General features: G+C 42.5%; 1 protein-coding gene across 1 annotated transcript; it reads left to right on the plus strand.

Moving 5' to 3' along the window:
• The first annotated feature begins 707 nt into the window (after positions 1-707).
• On the plus strand, positions 708-18,267 carry LOC128417601 (inner centromere protein A-like). Its single transcript, XM_053396506.1, has 18 exons — positions 708-889; positions 1,462-1,575; positions 2,568-3,289; positions 3,866-3,914; positions 5,189-5,222; positions 6,538-6,655; positions 7,087-7,177; positions 8,467-8,593; positions 8,682-8,816; positions 9,531-9,542; positions 9,838-9,947; positions 10,860-10,980; positions 12,358-12,456; positions 13,204-13,289; positions 13,544-13,625; positions 14,290-14,394; positions 16,926-17,085; positions 17,934-18,267. Exons 1-18 carry the CDS (start codon positions 723-725, stop codon positions 18,146-18,148), a joined length of 2,547 nt encoding a protein of 848 aa, XP_053252481.1. The 5' UTR covers positions 708-722; the 3' UTR covers positions 18,149-18,267.
• Positions 18,268-19,527: the final 1,260 nt, after the last annotated feature.

Here is a 19,527-nt window from a genome sequence, read left to right on the forward strand (position 1 = left end):
GTAGCTGCGCGGCAGAAGGGGTGAGGGGGCGGGCGCTCGCTTCGAACGCTGAGGCGGGCGGGGGGCGTTCTGCTGTGTTGTTTTTAAGAATTCAGGCACTTACCGTGCAAGTTTTAGGTGTGCTCCCTGCAGGGTGCAGGGTTTGCAGTTTGTCTCTTTCTGGGCAGCCGACGGAGAACTTAAGTTAAGGGAGAACTTAAGTTTGTTTCCTTGGATTTGCTATTAACTAGCAGGTTTTGAGCATTTTCCTCTAGCTTTGCTCGACTCCTTTATCTTGGTAGGGAGGGAGCGGCTTGCGCTCATCCTCTTTTCCCTTTCTTATATTAGCCTGGAAGCTCTCTCCCCATTCAGCCCCTGGCAAGCAGCAAAGGAGTTAAACAATTTGCAAACGTAATGGCGCTTAATCTAACTCTTCTAAAAGCAAAATCTAATCAGGCTAGTTGAAAAGTAACCGTTCCTAACCGTATTGAAAACCCGGGCAGCGTTGGCTTCCTAGTTTCTCCCTATTACTGATTTTGCATGATGTAATTTGTTTAACATTACATATGTATAAGTTGATGGTTACTCTTCATTTGTCTTGCTGGTGTGTTAGCGTGCTCGCTCAGCTTCAGTTTCCATAGTAGACTCAGACAAGCACGTTTGTAAGAAAATTGGTTGGCTGTCAATATTATCTGCTGCTAGGAGGAAATCACTATGTAATCAAATGCAGAATGCAATGATTAATGTATTTTTCTCCTGTTTTAACCAGTGCCATGGCTGAGGCAGGAGGCCCCACTCATCTTCTAGATGTCTGTAGTCGGAAGTTCACAGAATTCTTGTTCAATGCTGAACATAAATGCTTGGTGTGGTTGCGGGAAATCGAGGACGAAGCCCTGAAGATGTTTGATAGGTGGGCTTAGGCTTTGACCCTTGAATCCCAAGCATCTTATAAAAGGGGAGTATGACTTTTTCCACCAGTGCCATAAGCTCTGCACTATTCTTAAGAGATTTAAAAAATGCAGAGTACCAGTCTGATGGAAACCAAAGCTGTCTCTCTGGCATGTGGGTTTTGTTTTTGTTTTTGCTTTATTCTGCTCCTGGCGTAAGCTGGGTATTTGCATCAGAAGTTTAGGACTGACTGTTTGAGGGGCTTTTCTGCATGTGGATTCAGTGGCTTTCACTGTGATAAATACATATGAATATATTCTTTTACTATCAACTGGCTGGTATTGCAACATGTTCTGGCCTGCTAGAATGGCAGTATAATATTTAAGATTTTATTCTGAAACAGGGACCAGCGTATAGTATTGAATCCAACTAAACTTTGCTGAGGCTAGACTAGACCTATTGGGAGCAATGGATTAGTAATGTCCATTAATTTCAGTGGGTTTCCTCTTGAGTATGCCAAACGTTGAATGCAACTTGCAATCTTTATTTTTGATTTTGGTTCAGTTCAATTATTCAGTAGATTGTTTTTAATAGCAACTTCAGTGCTGAGCCTGAGCTGATGCCCAAAACGCCTTCTCAAAAGAAGTATCGGAAGAAGAAACGATCTTCATGTTTTAAGGATGAATATAAGGAAATAACTAGAAAAAGGTATTGCAGTCAGAGGTCACAGAGATATAATATTTTTAGATGTTCATCTATGTGTATTTAAAAGAGCTATATCAATTCTGTACTTGCCTAGGACTGAATTATAACTTGCTAAAGTGGTTGTCCCCAGGTTTTGCTAATATCATGTTCCTCTCTCTGTTTCAAGATTATACTCATCAGCTGGCACCATACAGTGCTTAAATCAAGCCTTAGTTTTACCCTTTGCTCGGCACCTAATAAGGACAATGACTATTCAATGGAGTAACCTATTGTTACAAAAGCCCAGTGCCTGCCCCTCTCTCTGCCAAGCAGTGGCAAGAGCGCATGGGGCCACAGGCACACATGCAAGGTCTGTGTCCCTTTGGAGAATGGAAGACACGGCAGACACTGTCATGCTTTAAGAAATAGGGTTTATTTGCCTATTTACACCTTCAGCCTGCATAGAGGGAGTCTAGATCGTACAGCATGGCCCACGGCATTGCAGGCGACCTTTCGTCCCCTTCTCTAAGGTGGATCTCAGCCTTACTTCCTCCTCCTTCTGCCCAGAAGCCCCTGTTTCAAAACTCCCCTTTCCTGGCCCCTCACAGTTACCCTGGCAACCATTGTGACATCTGACTCCCCAGGCCAAAGGATCCTTCTGTGGCCCCTCAACACCTTTTTGTAATGCTAGCAAGTCTCCTCTTCTCACAGCCAGGCTGGTTTGCATAAGCCAGCCCAGGAATTCCTTTGCAGCTTGCATTCTCCCTTCATACCACAAATAACCAAAATCCTAGCATTCATTAATTTCTAGGTTTATTCTGTCTATAACACTACAAAGAAAATGGAGGGATTTGGTGTGGTCACACTCAATTCTAGTGGAGAAAAGCTCTGTGGAATATCTGAAATTTGAATCCCAGTATCTGGTGCCACCCTGTGGCTTAACTTAGAATAAACATTTTTTTTTTAGATTTTAAATTTTTTTAACAATAAGTTTATTTGCTTGTTTCTCTTTTAAGACTGTCTAGAAGACGAAGCAGTGTAAAGATAGTACCTTCTCAGTGTCTGTCACCATGTGAAGAGAAACTGAAAAAAATTGATGTGGGGATGGCAAGATCCATGTCTGGTTTTGCGGCCTGCTCTGCTGCTAAACCAACTTCAGAAGTACAGTGTGACAAGTTGACTATGTATCCAGCAGGTGGTGGAGCACTTGGTACTGACTGTAGCCAAAATAGTGAATTATCAGGAAAACTGAATGAGGAGATGAATGGAGACCCTGAAATCATCACTGTGGGTTCTAGTGGCTGTTCAGTTGCTAGGCCTGGGGCTACAGAGGCTGTAGGTGTAGCAAATAGCTCTGCGCTGGTGCTGACAGACACAACTGATCCGGGAAACACAGAAAAAGATGCTGTCAGATCAATGCGTACATCCACTCCAAACACTTCTTTGAATGAAAAAGCAATGTGTGAAATTGAAGACTTTCCTGCCCAAGAACTAGTCACTAATATGGTGCCCGAGGGAGAGTTTTCCCGAGGGTTAAAGAGCAACACTGGAACTTCTGCAAACTCTCAGTCAAGCCACCCCCCTCCAAATAGACCTCGCAAGAGCAGGCGGGTGTCACTCGCGGAGAAATACTCACTAGCCAACAAAAGGAAAAGCATGATTCGGAAATCCATCCACAAGAGCGTTGCTCAGAAGAAAGCAGTTTGGGACTCCTCATCTACCTCTAGCCAAGTAAGCTGTAAGTAAAGACAATTCAGTTCACTTCTGGGATGTAAGGCTCTGCAAGCTGTCAATATGTAGCCTTAAGTTTGTGACATATGGGAAAGAAATTGGCATCTCCAATATGCTGCTTATATAGAAAGTGCGGGGTCACTTCCTAATTGGAGGGCCTTCATCTAACCCTTGATATCTAACCCTGGTACACACAGTGTATTTGCCTTCTTTTTTCAGGCTAGGAACTACGCTGAAAAGTACACTGGTATTCCTTAATAATTCACGCCTCACATCTCCCCTTAACTAACACTGATTTAATAAAACCTGTGGCATACTATGCTCTTTGTCATGCACAGTGAAAGTGCTGAATGAAGACAAGTAGCAAATGGGCTGGTATGTTAATTCTGTCCATGTGTATGTGCACACACCAGAGAGAATACACACACATACACCCTTCACTGTAGCAGAACTTGTTGATATGTTTAAAGTTCTGCCTCTTAGACTGACAGAGTTGCTAATGGGAGGAATAGAAGCAAACCACACTTTTACCCTTCAAGCATTTGTTCAACTAATGGTTTTCTTTAACTTTTTTATTCTCCAGGCCACAATTCCATTGATATATTCATAGATGATGAAACCAGCAAACATAGGTGAGCAAGCTTTAGCAAACAGACAGAAATCAAAGCCCTTTGGAAGATTCTACTATAGCTTTAACTTTAAATAATAATAAAAAGAGTTTTAAAAAACAAATTTCTGACCAGTGCCATGATAAAGGTTGCTAAAATGGAAATCACGGAAATATGTTTTTCTTTTGATTGATTTTAAATGTTAACAGTATAGCATAGTGATGTGTTAGCACTATATCTCTTTCATTACAAAAAAAATACCAAACCCAAAATCACCCCTACCTGGAAAATTTTCTTAGTGGCAGTTAAAACAAAACAAACAAACAGGGTCATAAAATGGCACCTATCACAAGTGTTTTGCTAATGTGTGTTGAGCATCAAACACCCTACCCACAGCATCTATGTCATGCCCTCTAGTGTGGGTGGATCCTAGTGGAATGTACACTGAAGAAAAATACTCATAATGTGGGAAATGAGTTGCAGTTCTGTCTGTAGTTTACAGTGGAAGAGCAAAGACTGGGAGTAGCCTCAGTCTCAAGGCTCTGTTGCACTTTGGTTCTTGACTAAGGTCACAAGTGGCAGAGGGAGCTTTTGGTCCTAATTGACAAGAAAGCCCTAGTTGTCTGGCCTATACTCCTCGCCTTCCCAGATTTATGTGGCGATCTGCTCCTCAGCTCAGGAATCTACTGGTAAAATGTTCCCAGGGTATAAAGAGGTTCATTGCATACATATGTGTTGTGATATATGCTTGAATGGTGCTTATTTAACACTTTGGATGTGTTTCTGGCACACTTGACCAAAGGATTGGTCATTGTTCCCTTGGCAACTATGAGGCTCCTAATAAACGTATAGCTTAAAGTCATTTTACGCCAGGACTGGGGAACCTGTGGGCCTCCTAATGTCATTGCAACATCAATTGCAACCAGCATTGCCCAGTGGTCAGGGATGATGGGAGCCACAGTCCAACAACATGTGGAGGTCTACATGCTCTCCATTCCTGTTTTCTACTGTCCACTTTAAGACCAGTGGCTCTGCAAAAAGTCTTTACCTTTCCTTGGAGCCTTATGTTCAGTTTAAACTTCTGATGTTGTACCCTGAAGGGCATAAAAAAGTAGATTGCTAGACCTGGGGACACAATATGCTGTTCTTTCAGCTTTGTTCTATCAGAAGATTCAACTTTTGTTCAAGTAGCCCGTCAGTTGTTCTTTGGAAGTGCCTTAAGGTTTTAATCTGCTCATTCAGCCATTGTTTTGATCTCTGTTGGGATGGGTAACGCTTTGTCAAATGCCTCTCTTTAGGCCTTTTTTGGCACAGAATGCTGAAACCGGTGAGGTAAGGTATTGATAAGCTATCCACTGGGTTACACCTGGTGAATTGCCTGCTCTTTCCTTGCACCTGCTTTAGTTCAGATCACTTTCCCTCATAATCTTGTACGAATCTGTCGGTTGGATCAGAGGACCGGCCAGTTAGTTCTGTCAGAATGGCTAGTGATAGATGCTCCATGTTAAAAGGCATCCAAACAAAACTTGGAGACTTGTGCAAAATGCAGAGGAAAACTAAGTGTTGTATCTGTTGGGTAGAGAGGTAAATTAGGGCCTTAGACATGAGCCTCTTGGAGGTTCCGAGTCTTAACACTTGTGTGTGGTCTTGGGAAGAAGTTTTTATTTGCCACCCCCGTTTTCTGTTTTGGGTGTCAGATTAGACTTGTAAAAGTATCTCATTGCAGGGACATAGTTTCTTGTGTCAAGATAGAACTATCACCCCTTGTGCAACTGAACAGACATTATCCATCTTAACTAATGCAAGTAATTAAGTCTGTACTGCCGGCTGCTACTGTGTTGCGATATTTTTCACCTTAATTTGCCAAAACAAGACACCACCCCTGCTATGTCAGTAGAGCATGAGACTCTGAATCTCAGGGTTTTGGGTTAGAACCCCGTGTTGGGTGAAAGATTCCTGCATTGCAGGGGGTTAGACTAGATGACCCTTGTGGTCCCTTTCAACTTTACATATCTCTGACCGTGTCTTTTCTAAGCCAGGTAGGCCCAACCTACATGACCACACTGAAGCCTTTGCCCAGATATTGGAGGAAGGCTTTGTTTAGGAGAGCAATTGAATAAGCATGCCTTCTCTTCTTAGTCCCCCATGACACCACTGCCTGTAGTACTAGTCTAAGAAAGTTTTATTTGATCTTCTAATAGTATAAACTGATCCCAAGACTCCTGCTTCTGGTGTTTGAATATTTCCTTGACTTCAGTTGGGTTCCCTCACTGGGTGCTATATAGCTGCTTTCTTGGAAATAGCCTTTTAATATTTCTCTCTCTTTCATCTTTCTACGTAAAAAATGGCATGTGCTTATTTTACTGTTTGTGTGAGTTGCTCTGGTTTCAGTGTTCCATTGCGCCAGAAGCGGCTTAGTCATGCTGGCCACAGGACCTGGAAAAAACTGTCTGCGGACAAATGCCAGCTTCCTTGGCCTGTAAAGCCAGATGAGCACCACAACCCAGAGTCGTTCGCGACTGGACTTAACTGTCAGGGGTCCTTTACCTTTTAATAAAAGTTATGTATGTGCTTCATCTAGGATTCAGCTTGCTCAACCTTGTGGAAAGACTGTCACTGTGTGTTAAAACATTGTTTTTTCCTATAGGCTTTGAACACACTACGAAATATGACTTGTGCTCTGGGTGCACCTAGTCTGAATATTTGTTGCACTCTGCAAAGTCCAGTTCCACTTGAGATGCAGCAAGGGGAATCATTCAGTAAAGGTAAACAGCTTCATGCAATCAAAGCTGCCTGCGCAGCATAGGACTTTGTGAAACAAATGAAAGTAGAAGTTGCCATCAACCCACTATAGCATTGTTTGAATCATTTTCTTTTTATTTTAAAAATCTATTTTTGTTTCTTTAGAATTTTAATTATATGGGTTGTGTTTCCAAGTTTAGAATAAAGGGGAACTGTCATATAAGTTAACCTGCATAAATGCTTAGCATCTTGTCTTTCCAATGGAAAGGATTGAGGCACAAGAGACCTGAATCTTGGCATAGTGTTACTATGCCTAGGTTAGCATTGTCTAGAGTACACGTTGTGCCCATGGTACGATTTCCACCTAACCTTAGCTGCCATCAGTTGAGGGTGGGTTTTGTGATACTGTTTCAGGAAAATACCCTTCATTGAACTAATTGTGCCTTCTCCACAGAAACAGCTGAAACTAAAATTACTGACACCCAGGTCTGTGGAGCTGACTATTCAGCCCAGAACTGTCCCCATGAGCAATTGCAGAATATACGGTATGTTTTCTTTTGGGAGCATAATCTGGTGTGGCCTCTCTTTTTTCCTTTCAGCTTTGATTTAATCCACCTCGGTTTCCAGTCAATGCAGTTACCAAAAGTTTGTTTCAGGTAGAAAGAGTTCTCCTGGAAGGTATTATGATGCCTTGTGTTAGGGATTGGTTGCACAAGTATATCTGATGAAAGCTTACCTTTGTTCTGGGAGATGAGTTCTTCCAGCATGGGTCCAGCCAGTTAGCCATATTCTTCTCTCTTTTCTTATCCCCCCACTCAGTGGGTCACCGTTGGCAGGTGGGTGGACTTAGAAATAGTATGCAGTCCATTATCTTTACTGGTAAAAGCTCCATAATGAACATCTCCTAGTATAACAGATCAGAGGGAATTTGGATAGCTGGGTAAGCTTAACACGTGTTATGTACATTGACACAAAATTGGAAGTGTCATGCAAAATTGGCTATCATGAAACCATGTGGCATAACAGTATACAGTCGTACCTTGAATCCCGAATGCCTTGGTACTCAGATGTTTTGGCTTCCGAACGCCACAAACCCAGAAGTGAGTGTTCCGGTTTGCGAACTGACGGGGTTTCCACAGCTTCTAATTTGCTGCAGGAGCTTCCTGCAGCCAATCAGAAGCCACGCTTTGGTTTCCGAACGTTTTGGAAGTTGGAACAGATTCCGTTCTACTTCCAAGGACAACTGTATATTCTTGAACATGTTACTATATCAAAGTGTTATTTTACTCTAATCTGAAGAGTCCGAAATTTTGGATTCAAAAATATATAGAAGGGTTTTTTTGTTTCTTGTGCTTGCTAGGTTTTTGTTTTGTTTTTGTGGTTTCCTCTGTAATCCCCTCCCCAGTTTTCTTTGAGCTTCACTGGAGAGCTTATAGGGCACCTTGACCTCTAAAAGGACATTGAGTAAGAGGCCCAAAACCTTTTGATCCTGCTGAATCGTTGGGAGTCTTCAGATCTCTGACAACAAGGATAATTTATGTAATTGGGATTGCTATGTATACAGTGGTACCTCGCAAGACGAATGCCTCGTAAGACGAAAAACTCGCAAGACGAAAGAGTTTTTCGTTTTTTGAGTTGCTTCGCAAGACGAATTTCCCTATGGGCTTGCTTCGCAAGACGAAAACGTCTTGCAAGTTTGTTTCCTTTTTCTTTTCAATGCATTCCTATGGGAATCCGTGCTTCGCAAGACGAAAAATTCGCAAGACGAAAAAACTTGCAGAACGAATTAATTTCGTCTTGCGAGGTACCACTGTACACTTCATGCTCTTTTCAGGAGCCAGAGTTATAAACAAGCAATGGATGAGCTGCCTGCTGCCCAGCAGACACAGGATGGAGGCGCTTCTCTTCCTAGTCACAAACCCACATCTCCTGCAAACAAGCCCTTATCTGGCCCAGGCAAGGTAAATAAATGCCAAGGACAACATAATGGCCCTTTTCTGATGCCACATCACTGGCCAGCCGCTAAGAACATCCATACTCTTCCGACAGATCGCACGGCCTTTCAAAAACTTCTTCCAGACAATACAGAAGAGCCAGCTACTCAAATCCCCAGGGTCTGCAGGCCACAATAGTGTCATGAAAAATCTCATCAAACGTGGCACCCCCAGTAAGCCTACCTCCAAGGTAAGTGTCAAGGATGCTGCTCAAGTTAAAAGTCTGCTACACACTGAGCTCCTGGCAGCTGCAGTTACCTTGCGTAGCAGGGCTAAGGGACCTCAGCATGAGACCTTGCAGAACTGCTGCCAGCTGGATTGGGCTTGGTGAACTAAGAGTGTGGGCTTAGGCATCCTTTTATCACACTGAGAGATGTGAGGTTGGGGCTAGCACTGTCATTTTGTAAGTGGCCTCGTGGGAAATTTCCAGCGCATACCAGCAAGAGAATTTTCTTCCTCCACTTGTGCATGTGGGTTCGATTGGTCTGCCTTACTCTTGGGGAAACCAATTTGGGAGGTCACCAGTCAGACCAAGCCATCATCTTCTGCCCTTTGTCCTATCTGAAGCATGGCTGAAGTCTCTTCAAAATTAAGCTTGTTGGACTTCCCAGCTTTGGTTTGGTTTAATTTAATTCCCATTCCTGCTGTGGAACTTGGGATCTTTGATAGCCTTAAGGCAGCAAATTGGGATTTGTTTGCCTCATCTCTCCTCTGTTATTACTGATAAGGTAAAGAGGTTATTTGCTGGGCCCCGGGGCCATTTTGCATCTTCTCACAAGCCTTTCCTTTACTAAGGCAGAAGGAACTGCTATTGAATCACTCTAATGAACTGGTTAGTTAGCATTTAGACTTGGAAACTAAGTAACTTGTCTTTCCTTTCCTTTTCATATTCATCCTACCAAAGGGAGAGTTTGTTGTAAGTAACTACTTTTCTCATTTTGTGGCCTGGGAATTTATTTATTTTTAAAGACTTAACTGCCCTAAATGCACTACCCATTTTAGCTGCATATGGATCTTTTCGGAAGGTTTTGGTGTTTCACGTACCTAAGTACAGCTACGTGTACTGATCTGGCTTTAACTCGTGGTAGTGAGGTTGGAGAAAACATTGCTTTTGTTGGCTAGTGGGCCAATAATAAATAAAAATAGTAAATAATAATAATAATAAATGGTTGCCACAACCGGAAGTAATCTAAACTTTCTACACATCATAGGCAAAGGAGCGACAGCGTCTTGAGAGTTTGCGGAAAAAGCAAGAAGCTGAGCAGCAGAGGAAGCAGAAAGTTGAGGAAGAAAAAAAGCGGCGACTAGAAGAGATAAGGCTGTAGGTAGCTGTTCACCCTCAGTCCCGTTTGGATAACTGGGGGCCATTCACCTAGAGAAGTCCAGCCTGCAGTCTAAGCTAGCCATGGCAGGCCATTTATACAAATTACACCACCTTTCCCAAGCCTGGCATATGATGTCCATCTTGAGGAAATTCATGTTGCAGCTAAAAGGAAGGAGGCGACTCAGGAGTGCACTCTCAGCAAGGACCTGATTCTTCCTTTGCATCGCCAGCTTGAATGCAAGCTAGGGAAGAATCAGCAGCCTGGTGGCATCAGGTGATGGGCAGGCGGACCATAGGTGGCCTGTGGGGGGAGGTCATGCCAAAGGAAGAGAGAACTCTCTTCAAATATGGCAGGACGTACGGGTGTAAACTCTTCACAGCACTGAAAATCTATTTCATCTATATTTATTGGGGTGGGGGAAACTCAATCACTTGAGATCACTATGATGTCAGATGAACCATTTTTCCTTGGTGGTACAGCATGCTAACAAAGGAAAATTGAAGTCAAGCAAGTCAGATGGGCAGGATATAAGTAAATAATAATAAAAGTAATAGTAATAGTAATAATAATAAAATTACCACTGATCAGCTGGTTCAAGCCCTGCTTTCTACAAGGATTGGCAGCACTACCAAGTTCCCCATGGGGAGCTCTGTACTGCAGCCACTTCCAGTGGGCTGATTGGCCATGATAGCAAGCCTTCCTTGCTAATGAACAATTGGGAGTGCATGTTAAGGTTCCCTGTGGCGCGTTCCCTGCCTGCCCCATACCTGATACCACATATCATGTCAGGTATGGGCTTGGTGGATGTGGTTTGGGGAAGCAGCATCGCTTGCCAAATTGGGGCTTGTGCTAGGCCTAAGGTTCCCCAAACTCTACTATAAACACACCTGTTTCTCTGTATCTCACAGAAAGCGGGAAGAACGGCTAAGAAAGACACTGCAAGCTCGAGAACGGGTGGAGCAGATGGGGGAAGAAAAGAGAAGGAGAATGGAGCAGAAGTTATCTCAACATGAAGAAAGGAGCGAGAAGGTGGGAGATTGTCCCATTTTCTTCCTAGCCTTTTAATGACAGTAGTCAGAGCATGTAAGCGGATTCCTATTGGTATGTTGTGTCATCCATTCTGAGAGATGTGGTTTTATGTTTTATTAAATAGGCTACCAATCCCAACGTTAATTCTTTGTATGCAGTGGTACCTCGGGTTACATACGCTTCAGGTTACATACGCTTCAGGTTACAGACTCCGTTAACCCAGAAATGTTACCTCGGGTTAGGAACTTTGCTTCAGGATGAGAACAGAAATTGTGCTCCAGCAGCGCAGCAGCAGCAGCAGGAGGCCCCATTAGCTAAAGTGGTATCTCAGGTTAAGAACAGTTTCAGGTTAAGAACGGACCTCTGGAACGAATTAAGTACGTAACCAGAGGTACCACTGTATATGTAATCCAGGGGTCACTAATGTGGTACCCTCCAGATGTTGCTGGAATACAGCTCCCATTATCCCTGACTATTGGCCATGCTGACTGAGGCTGATGGGAGTTGCAGTCCAACAATATCCAGAAAGCACCACATTGGCTACTCTTGGTTTGGCCTTTTAACAAGAGCTGAAGAACTTTTGCCCAGATGTTGCTGGACTCTGACTCACATCAGCCCCAGCCTGTGTGATCCAAGGTAATGATGATGGGAGTTGCAGTCCAAGAACATATGGAGGGCACTTGGTTCCCTAGCCTTGCTCCTGGCAATCCTGCGAGGCCAGGGAGGCTGAGAGACTACAACTAGCTCAAGGTCACCTCATGAGATACACCCAGTGGGGATTTGAACCTGGGTCTCTTCAGTTCTGGTCTGGCACTGACTTCTGGATCGCACTTGGTACTCGGCACTGAGATCATAAACTCAAATCAGTACTTCACAGGCATGTAGGGTTGGCAATTCTTAACTGGAGGATACATTAGCAGGGTTTTAATGGATAATAGGTGATTTAAATATGTTATAAACTTAACAATGGACAAGCAGTATCTTGACAAATAATAGAACCAAGGAAGGGATTAGAGGGAAGTCAATTTGTTTTGGTTTTGCATTGTTGTTGTTTTTTATGGTTTTTTATTTTTGTTATTTTTGGAAAATCAATAAAATGTTATTTTTTAAAAAAGACAATTCTTAACTGGAGGAAACGTCAAATATATTCTCTTAACATTCTGCGGTTCAAAGTAGTTGGTGTGTGTTATATATATATATATGTGTTATATATATATATGTTATATATGTGTTATATATATGTTATATATATATATATGTTTTATATATATATAAAAAAGAATTCTGTCCCCCCCCAGATACTATATGAATTGTTATTCAGTATGGTCTTGAGGTCTGAAATATGAAAACTAAAATATGAAAGGATCTTTCACACAGGTGCGGGAAGAGAAAGTAGCAGAGGAAAAGACCAAGAAAAGAATATCTACTAAGAAAATGGGGGAAGCAGAAGCGCGAAAACAGAAGGTACTTCAGATGGTGAGCACTGTATTGAATGTCAAGTGAAAGGGTGTATAGAAGAGAATGAAACTGAGGCGGAGGATTAAGCCCTGCATTCTGGAGACTGAAATAGTCCAACTCCTGAGCAACATCTTATTGTAATCCTGAAAAGTGCATTTGCTGTTGCCTGAAGTATCAAACCCTGGAGGTCTCCTTGGAAAGAGGAAGATGCATTTAAATCTCCGCTGACCTGTTGGTTCCTATTAACAAAGCCAGGCCATAAGGAGTTGTCAGAAGGGGTGAAGAGTGAGCAAAATATGGAAGGACTCTTGGTGGTGAGAATATGTAGGTTTTTAAAACCTACCCGAATGTCTGCATCTAGCTTCCTAGCATTCATGCGGGTAAGGGGTAATACCGTTACCACACGCCCTCAGAGATATTAAATGCAAAATCCGCTAGCTCAGGCATTACCTTCTGTATCTCCTGAGGAGCCATGAAAAAAGCACCCAAGTCCCACTGCGGTTTTCGCTGCACGTATGGGTGAGAATTGAGAAGTATTGTCTGAACTGCTTGGTTTGTTTCTAAAGCATTCTGCTTGGCTATTTAGTTTTTTAATAAACCTTGTTGTTACAATAAAACCTCTCTTAATACAATTCCTGTTGTGTACATAAGCAGCAGTTAAATATAATGGGGCAGAGTTCTCTTCGTTGCACTACAGGGACTTGGCATTTCCCTGCCTGCACTTCATGTTTATGGTGGGTGCTGATTCTGTACTCCTTGTTTCAGGATGAAGGGCACAAACTTCGAGAGTGGAAGACCGTTGGAGAAATTAAGAAAATGCTGGAGCACAATTGCACAAAACAGGGGAAAGGGTGAGGACTTTGCTTCCTCGGTTACAAGGTTGGATGACCCTAGGACACTTGATGGAATGGTGTACATGCAATTCTGATGACTTCCCAAAATTGTGTGTAAAAGGGCCAGTTCTAAAACCATATGGCTTTCTTTGGGGTAATATATGCATTTTGTAATTAAGGGAAACTGCTTAAAGCTGCAGTCCTAACACACACTTGCTAGTAATCTAGTCACAAGTAAACATGTTTATGTATGCTCTCCTTTCCCTTTTTAGACACCATGGACAGCATGATAAAGAGAAATTGGTGAGACCCCAGGAGCTAGCAGTAGTTACAGAAGAGGAAGAAAATCTGAAGGTACGCCAAGGAATTGGAAAGCCAGGATTTGAAGTGGGGGTGTGCATAAAGCCCCACTTGCCAGCAGCTATGTAAACAAAGCCCTCTAATTTTAGCAGATGCATTTTCAAAATGCAGGACATCAACTTGACCCTTGTACTGCTGATGGGAACTGCTTGAATTGAGTATTTGCTTGTCTGACACCATTTAAATTCTGTAAAGTGTTGGGTTAATCTTGTGCAGCTATGTTCCCACCATACTGAACCAGATTGTAAGTTTGTGCACATTTTTTGCACGATATGCTCTACAAGAGAACTGAGTTTACACTTATATTTGTTCTTCAGGGAATGGGATGGGTGTCTGGGGAGTCACCCAGGGGAAAGGTAACAATCATAATTATGCTTCACTGATGATGGGGGAGCAGGTGGGAAGAGTTAATGGACTTATTAGTGGAGCATCTTAATAGATTTTTCTGAAAAGAAACTTGTTTTTCGAAGACCCTCTGCATCTTTACAAAAAATAGCTGCTATTGCCTTCTAGTGAAGAGGCTACCCTACTAAATTTCAATGCAATTTAAATTTCAATGCAATTTAAACCCTACTAAATTTCAATGCAACTGGGTGAAGTGGATGGAATCAAAGACCATTGTAGAATGGTCAGCTAATAAATCTGATCTTGCCAATAGGATGAACAGAATTCTACCCGCCTAGACGAGCTGCAGCAAGAAAAGAAAGCTGTGCAGGTGGACACAGTTCCTGCTGCTAATAAATGGTTGAATATAACTGCCCAGGTAAGCGATAGATAGTTGAGGCCTGTGGTCAGATACCTGGGCTTTGAATTGGAAAGTGACTTGGATGTCCATTAGTATCTCACAAACTTGTGACACCTTTTCAGTAACTGAAATTAAAAGCAGTCCTCCGTTTTATGCTCGGAGATATATTCACTCTGCCTATGCCCTGAGCAGTGGGCAGACGCAGTCCAAAATTGCCTTCTGTTGCCCCTCCCTTCCCTTTGCCTCTTAAGTAAGCACTTGGGGATGGGGCGGTGTCTGTTTCTGCAGTTCCCCTCACTTGTTGGCTATAGAGCAAGCAGTTGTCCTGCAGTGTATCCTTGCTGTGTAGTGTACCTCAAAGCATCAGTAGGGCCTACACTGTGATTAAAGCAGATCAAGAACAGCCAGGTGGTATATTGCTGAATGTTAAATGCCTCCAACTTGGGGACCTTTTATTTCTCTTCTCCCCTCACCCTACCAACACCTTCTAGCACAGCAGCTTAGCTGTCACTGGCATAGGGTTTTGAGTGAGTTTTGTGACCCAGATGCTGCATTAAGCATTTCCTGAGGCTGTACACTTCCTTCCTCTTTGAAGGAGACAAGGCATCGAAAATAACACTCTTTTGAATACATATTGGAAGAAACCTACAGCTGTTTATGCTGCAATAGGCGGACATGAATTCTAAAGGTGCTGCAGTTCTGACAAATGAGCACAAGGGGGCATGAGAATATGAAGAACTAAACTGTTTGACTGCCGTTATCAAAGAAGACTGGGAATATTTGTAAAGGGCAGCCTTCCATGGCTGTTGTCAGTCCTTTTTTCTGGGGGGACGCATACCCCTAAATATTTTGTGAATCTTTGTACTTTTGTCCATTTACTGTATTTATTTTTCCCAATTTGAACTATAAAATGGTGATTTTCTTGAGTCAAAATGAGAGAACCCATAAACATTTTTTAAGGAAAAAAAGTACTGGCTGTAGCACCACCATAGGAAGGACTTAGAAGAAGCAGTGCTTCCTAATACTGAGGGGGTTACTTTGGAGCAATGGTGTCTCGCACCCTACACACACACTTACCAGTATGCTATTCCATTTAGCCTGGCAGCAACCTGAATGAGGGAGGTGAAGCTTCATAATCCCTCCATGTTGCCTTGTGAGTATCTGGTGTGCAGCTCCAATAACTCACAAAAGCGCAGGAGAAGGATTGATTACTAGAAGCCAGCAAAAATGCAGTTCAGCATTGTTCTGGTTAGACCTGGAGTTATTTTCTTTCAGCCAGTTAAGGAGGAAGCTGTGAGTGCTATATATAGTAATGCCCTTGTGTGTCTATGAAGTTCTAGACTTCATGGTGTTTCAAAGTGTCAGCATGTTGGAACAAGCTCAGTTCCGATGTATAATGTAACTGGCTGCTTTTGCATTATGTATATTCGTGTATTCATTCTTGAAGTACCCATTCCCTGGTGGCATATTCTGATACACAAACTGGAACTACCAATCTCAGGCCTTAATTTTTAGAAACTTACATAGCTGGTGCCTTTTAGTACTGTGGTGCAGTCACCAGCATCTCCCTAGCTATTTATCTTTTGGAGTGTACCACCAATGGCTCAGGCCCGCAATATCTGAAGGACTGCCTCTTCCATTATAAACCAACCTGGCCTCTGCAATCATCATCTGAGGCCCAGTGTGGTGTAGTGGTTAAGAGCAGTGGACTTGTAATCTGGGGAACCGGGTTCACGTCTCCGCTCCTCCACATGCAGCTGCTGGGTGACCTTGGGCCAGTCACACTTCTCTGAAGTCTCTCAGCCCCGCTCACCTCACAGAGTGTTTGTTGTGGGGGTGGAAGGGAAAGGAGATTGTTAGCCGCTTTGAGACTCCTTCGGGTAGTGATAAAGCAGGATAGCAAATCCCAAACTACTCTTCTCTTCTCTTTTTTGTGTGCCTCCTCTGCAAGAGGTCTGGAGGGTGGCAACACAAGAACAGGCCTTTTCTGTAGCGGCTCCCTGCTTTTGGAATGCTTCCCCCAGGGAAGCTCACCTGGCACTGTCATTATATATCTTTAGGTTCCAGACAAAAATGTTTCTCTTCAACCAGGTCTTGGGCTGATTAATATTCTATGGCCTTTTAAATGTATTTGGGATGAGTGTTTTTGTTTTGCTTTGCTTTGTTTCTAACTATTTGTTTGTGATTGTATTCTGTTTTTTTATCTTGTGAACCACCCTGAGATCTTTGGATGAAGGGCAGTATATAAATTTAATAAACAATAATAATATACACACATTACTGAAAATAAAATAAAAAACTTCAAGCTCATTAGAGCATCCATCTTCCATATTAAATATTCTAGGTATGGTAATCATAAGCTTTCCATAGTGATTAATGATCCCAGAGGACATATCCACAGTGTCATTTGAGATGGTTGCATAATAAGAAACTTTGAAAGGCACAGGTCGAAACATTGGAACTGGAAGATGTATAGCCAAAGAGCCCTGTTGGCAAATTGCTGCACCTGTAACATTAACCAATCCATTCAGGTCTCGTCTTTATTACAGAAATCTCCTGCTGGCCGCTCTAGTCAAATGAGCCCCCAAGGTCTGAAAGGTACCAAGTCCCTCAAAGTCAACCACAATGACTATGGAATGGACTTGAATAGCGATGACTCCACGGATGACGAAAGCGAGCCCAGGAAACCCATCCCTGCATGGGCCACTGGTAAGAATAAGTTTTCAGTGGCCGCAAAATGGTATCACTGAAATTACAGGGTTCTTGCTTCAGATTCTGACGGTCCTCTCGGTTTTTGCTGGATCTGTCCTAATACATAAATACATAAACAAATCTCTCAGAGCTCAGTTCTGCTACAAGACCCTGATGGTAACACAAGAGCCTTTACACAACCTTACGGAGAGAGCAAAGTCAATGTAGGCTTCATTGCTCTCTATGAGATGCTCTTTCTGGATGGTGGATGGTTGGTCGAAGGACCCTGATTGAGATCCAAGGAAGGGAAGATCTCCCGGGGTGAGAGACTGGGAGAAGAAAGGCAAAGCCCCAGGTGAGAGCTGGGGGGGGGGTGTCCCGGCTTTCTGTGAGTGGCAAGGGTTAAGAACTACCTTTGAGAGAAGACTCTGCACTTTCTTCTTTCTTCCTCTGTTTTTGTTTTTATTTAGTTTCTTGTATTGTGAAAAAGCTTTAATAAAATCTTACGGGGGGGGGCGGGATTCATCGTGTAGCCAACTTGCCCAGCTTGAAATATAATTTCTGTTCTACAGGCCTGCCTCTATTTGGTCATCTGACAAACTTGCTTTTTAATTCCTTTGGGGTTTTTTGAATCAAAATGATAAGTCTGCTTGTGTGGTGGAGACTATTGGATAATTACAGTGAGGTATTCCGTATGTAGGCCGAGCCATACCTAGATCCGTTGAGTGCTGCAGCTGAATTGAGCTGCTGGCTAGAGTCCACTCATAGATTGGGTTTCACATTTTTCCCCCTACGTAGAAGTGCTTCAAGTGGAGATGTGTTGCTACTTGAAGGATTACTCACAGAATAACTGCTTGTTTCCTCAGGTCTTCAGCTTAATGAAGCTGTTACATACCAATACTACAACCCTCCAGACATCAACAAGTTCTTTGGAGTAATCTTAAGTCCTAAACTAGAAGCTATCTTCTACAAAAGTAAGCCGAGGTATTTCAAGCGCACAAGTTCAGCTGTTTGGCAGTCTCCACCTCTTCCAGGTACCAAAGCAGCATTGCGTGCCTCTAACAGTATGAAGAAGCACTGAAGCTGTGTAGAACCACTTATGGCGCTCAGCTGTTTTTTGTCTGTCATGTCTATGTAAAATGCATCTGTAAGGTATTTTAATGTTTTATATCTTGTGCAATAAAGGTTTAAATGCTGAAACTGTCAAGAATTTTTTTTAAAAAAACCAAATAACCAGGGCAATTTTGCTTTGCTTATTTTGGATGTAATAATAATAATAATTAATAATAATAATAATAATAATAATAATAATAATAATAAGTTTATTATTTGTACCCCACCCATCTGGCTGGGTTTCCCCAGCCACTCTGGGCGGCTTCCACAAAGACCAAAAATACACAAAGATGTCACACATTAAAAACTTCCCTGAACAGGGCTGCCTTAAGATGTCTTCTGAATGTCAGGTAGTTGTTTATCTCTTTGACATCTGATGGGAGGGCGTTCCACAGGGCGGGCGCCACTACCAAGAAGGCCCTCTGCCTGGTTCCCTGTAGGTGCAGGTGTTTACCGAATCTTCCAACTAAGATGAAGAAAGAGGTTGTAGTAGACTTCAATACGGCTAGGTTTATCTCTTCCCATTGTGCCTTCAGGTCCTAATAGACTGTTTATAACTGTTTCTTACTTCACACCAGCACAAATGGTTCTTCCAAGCTAATGGTGAGAGAGAAAGAGGGCAGTTGAAAAAACAAGCTGACAGTAGTTGGAATAACTGAACAAGTAAACAAATGGGCAAGAATGATGTGAACTAAATTCTTGCTCAGTATGAACCAAAGGGATCACTGCCAGACTAAACTATATTAATACTTTATGGGACTTCCTCTTCCTTTCTAAAAAAAAGTGGGTTTGGTCTTATGTAACTACTACCATCCTTTAGTTTTAGCACACAGTTCCCAAATGTTATCCTCTCAAATTTTCGGTAGTTTGGGGACAAGCCTTTTTTACCTGCCCAGATCAGAACGCAGATTCACTTCTTCAGAAAATTAGATTTCAGTGTGACATACAAAGGTTACATGCATTTGCAGTCAAGTAAATAAAAGACAGATATTTTGATGACTTTCCTAGAAAGGCAGTAAAACCAAGGGATGTTACAGCTCACACGGTTATTTCTGAAATTTTGAGGAGGATGAAATCTGTCATCTTGACAAAGGCAGTACATAAACTCACTTTTCATGGCTCCGTCTAATGGGAGTATTGCCTTGGCTTTATTTACATGAAGGTAGCTAGCTTTAGGGTTTTAAAGTGATAATTGCAACAAATGTGTTTTTTCTTATTTGAAACTGCCTCTGGGGACTGCTGTATTAAAGGACAAGAAGTAATGCCCTTGTCTTGGTAGCAAAGATTATCCGACATGAGGATGCCAAGGCCATTTCCTTGGAAGAGACAAGCCCAGAGCTGTCCTAG

The sequence above is a fragment of the Podarcis raffonei genome, chromosome 1, assembly GCF_027172205.1.
Source record: "Podarcis raffonei isolate rPodRaf1 chromosome 1, rPodRaf1.pri, whole genome shotgun sequence".
Classification (NCBI taxonomy): Eukaryota; Metazoa; Chordata; class Lepidosauria; order Squamata; family Lacertidae; genus Podarcis; species Podarcis raffonei.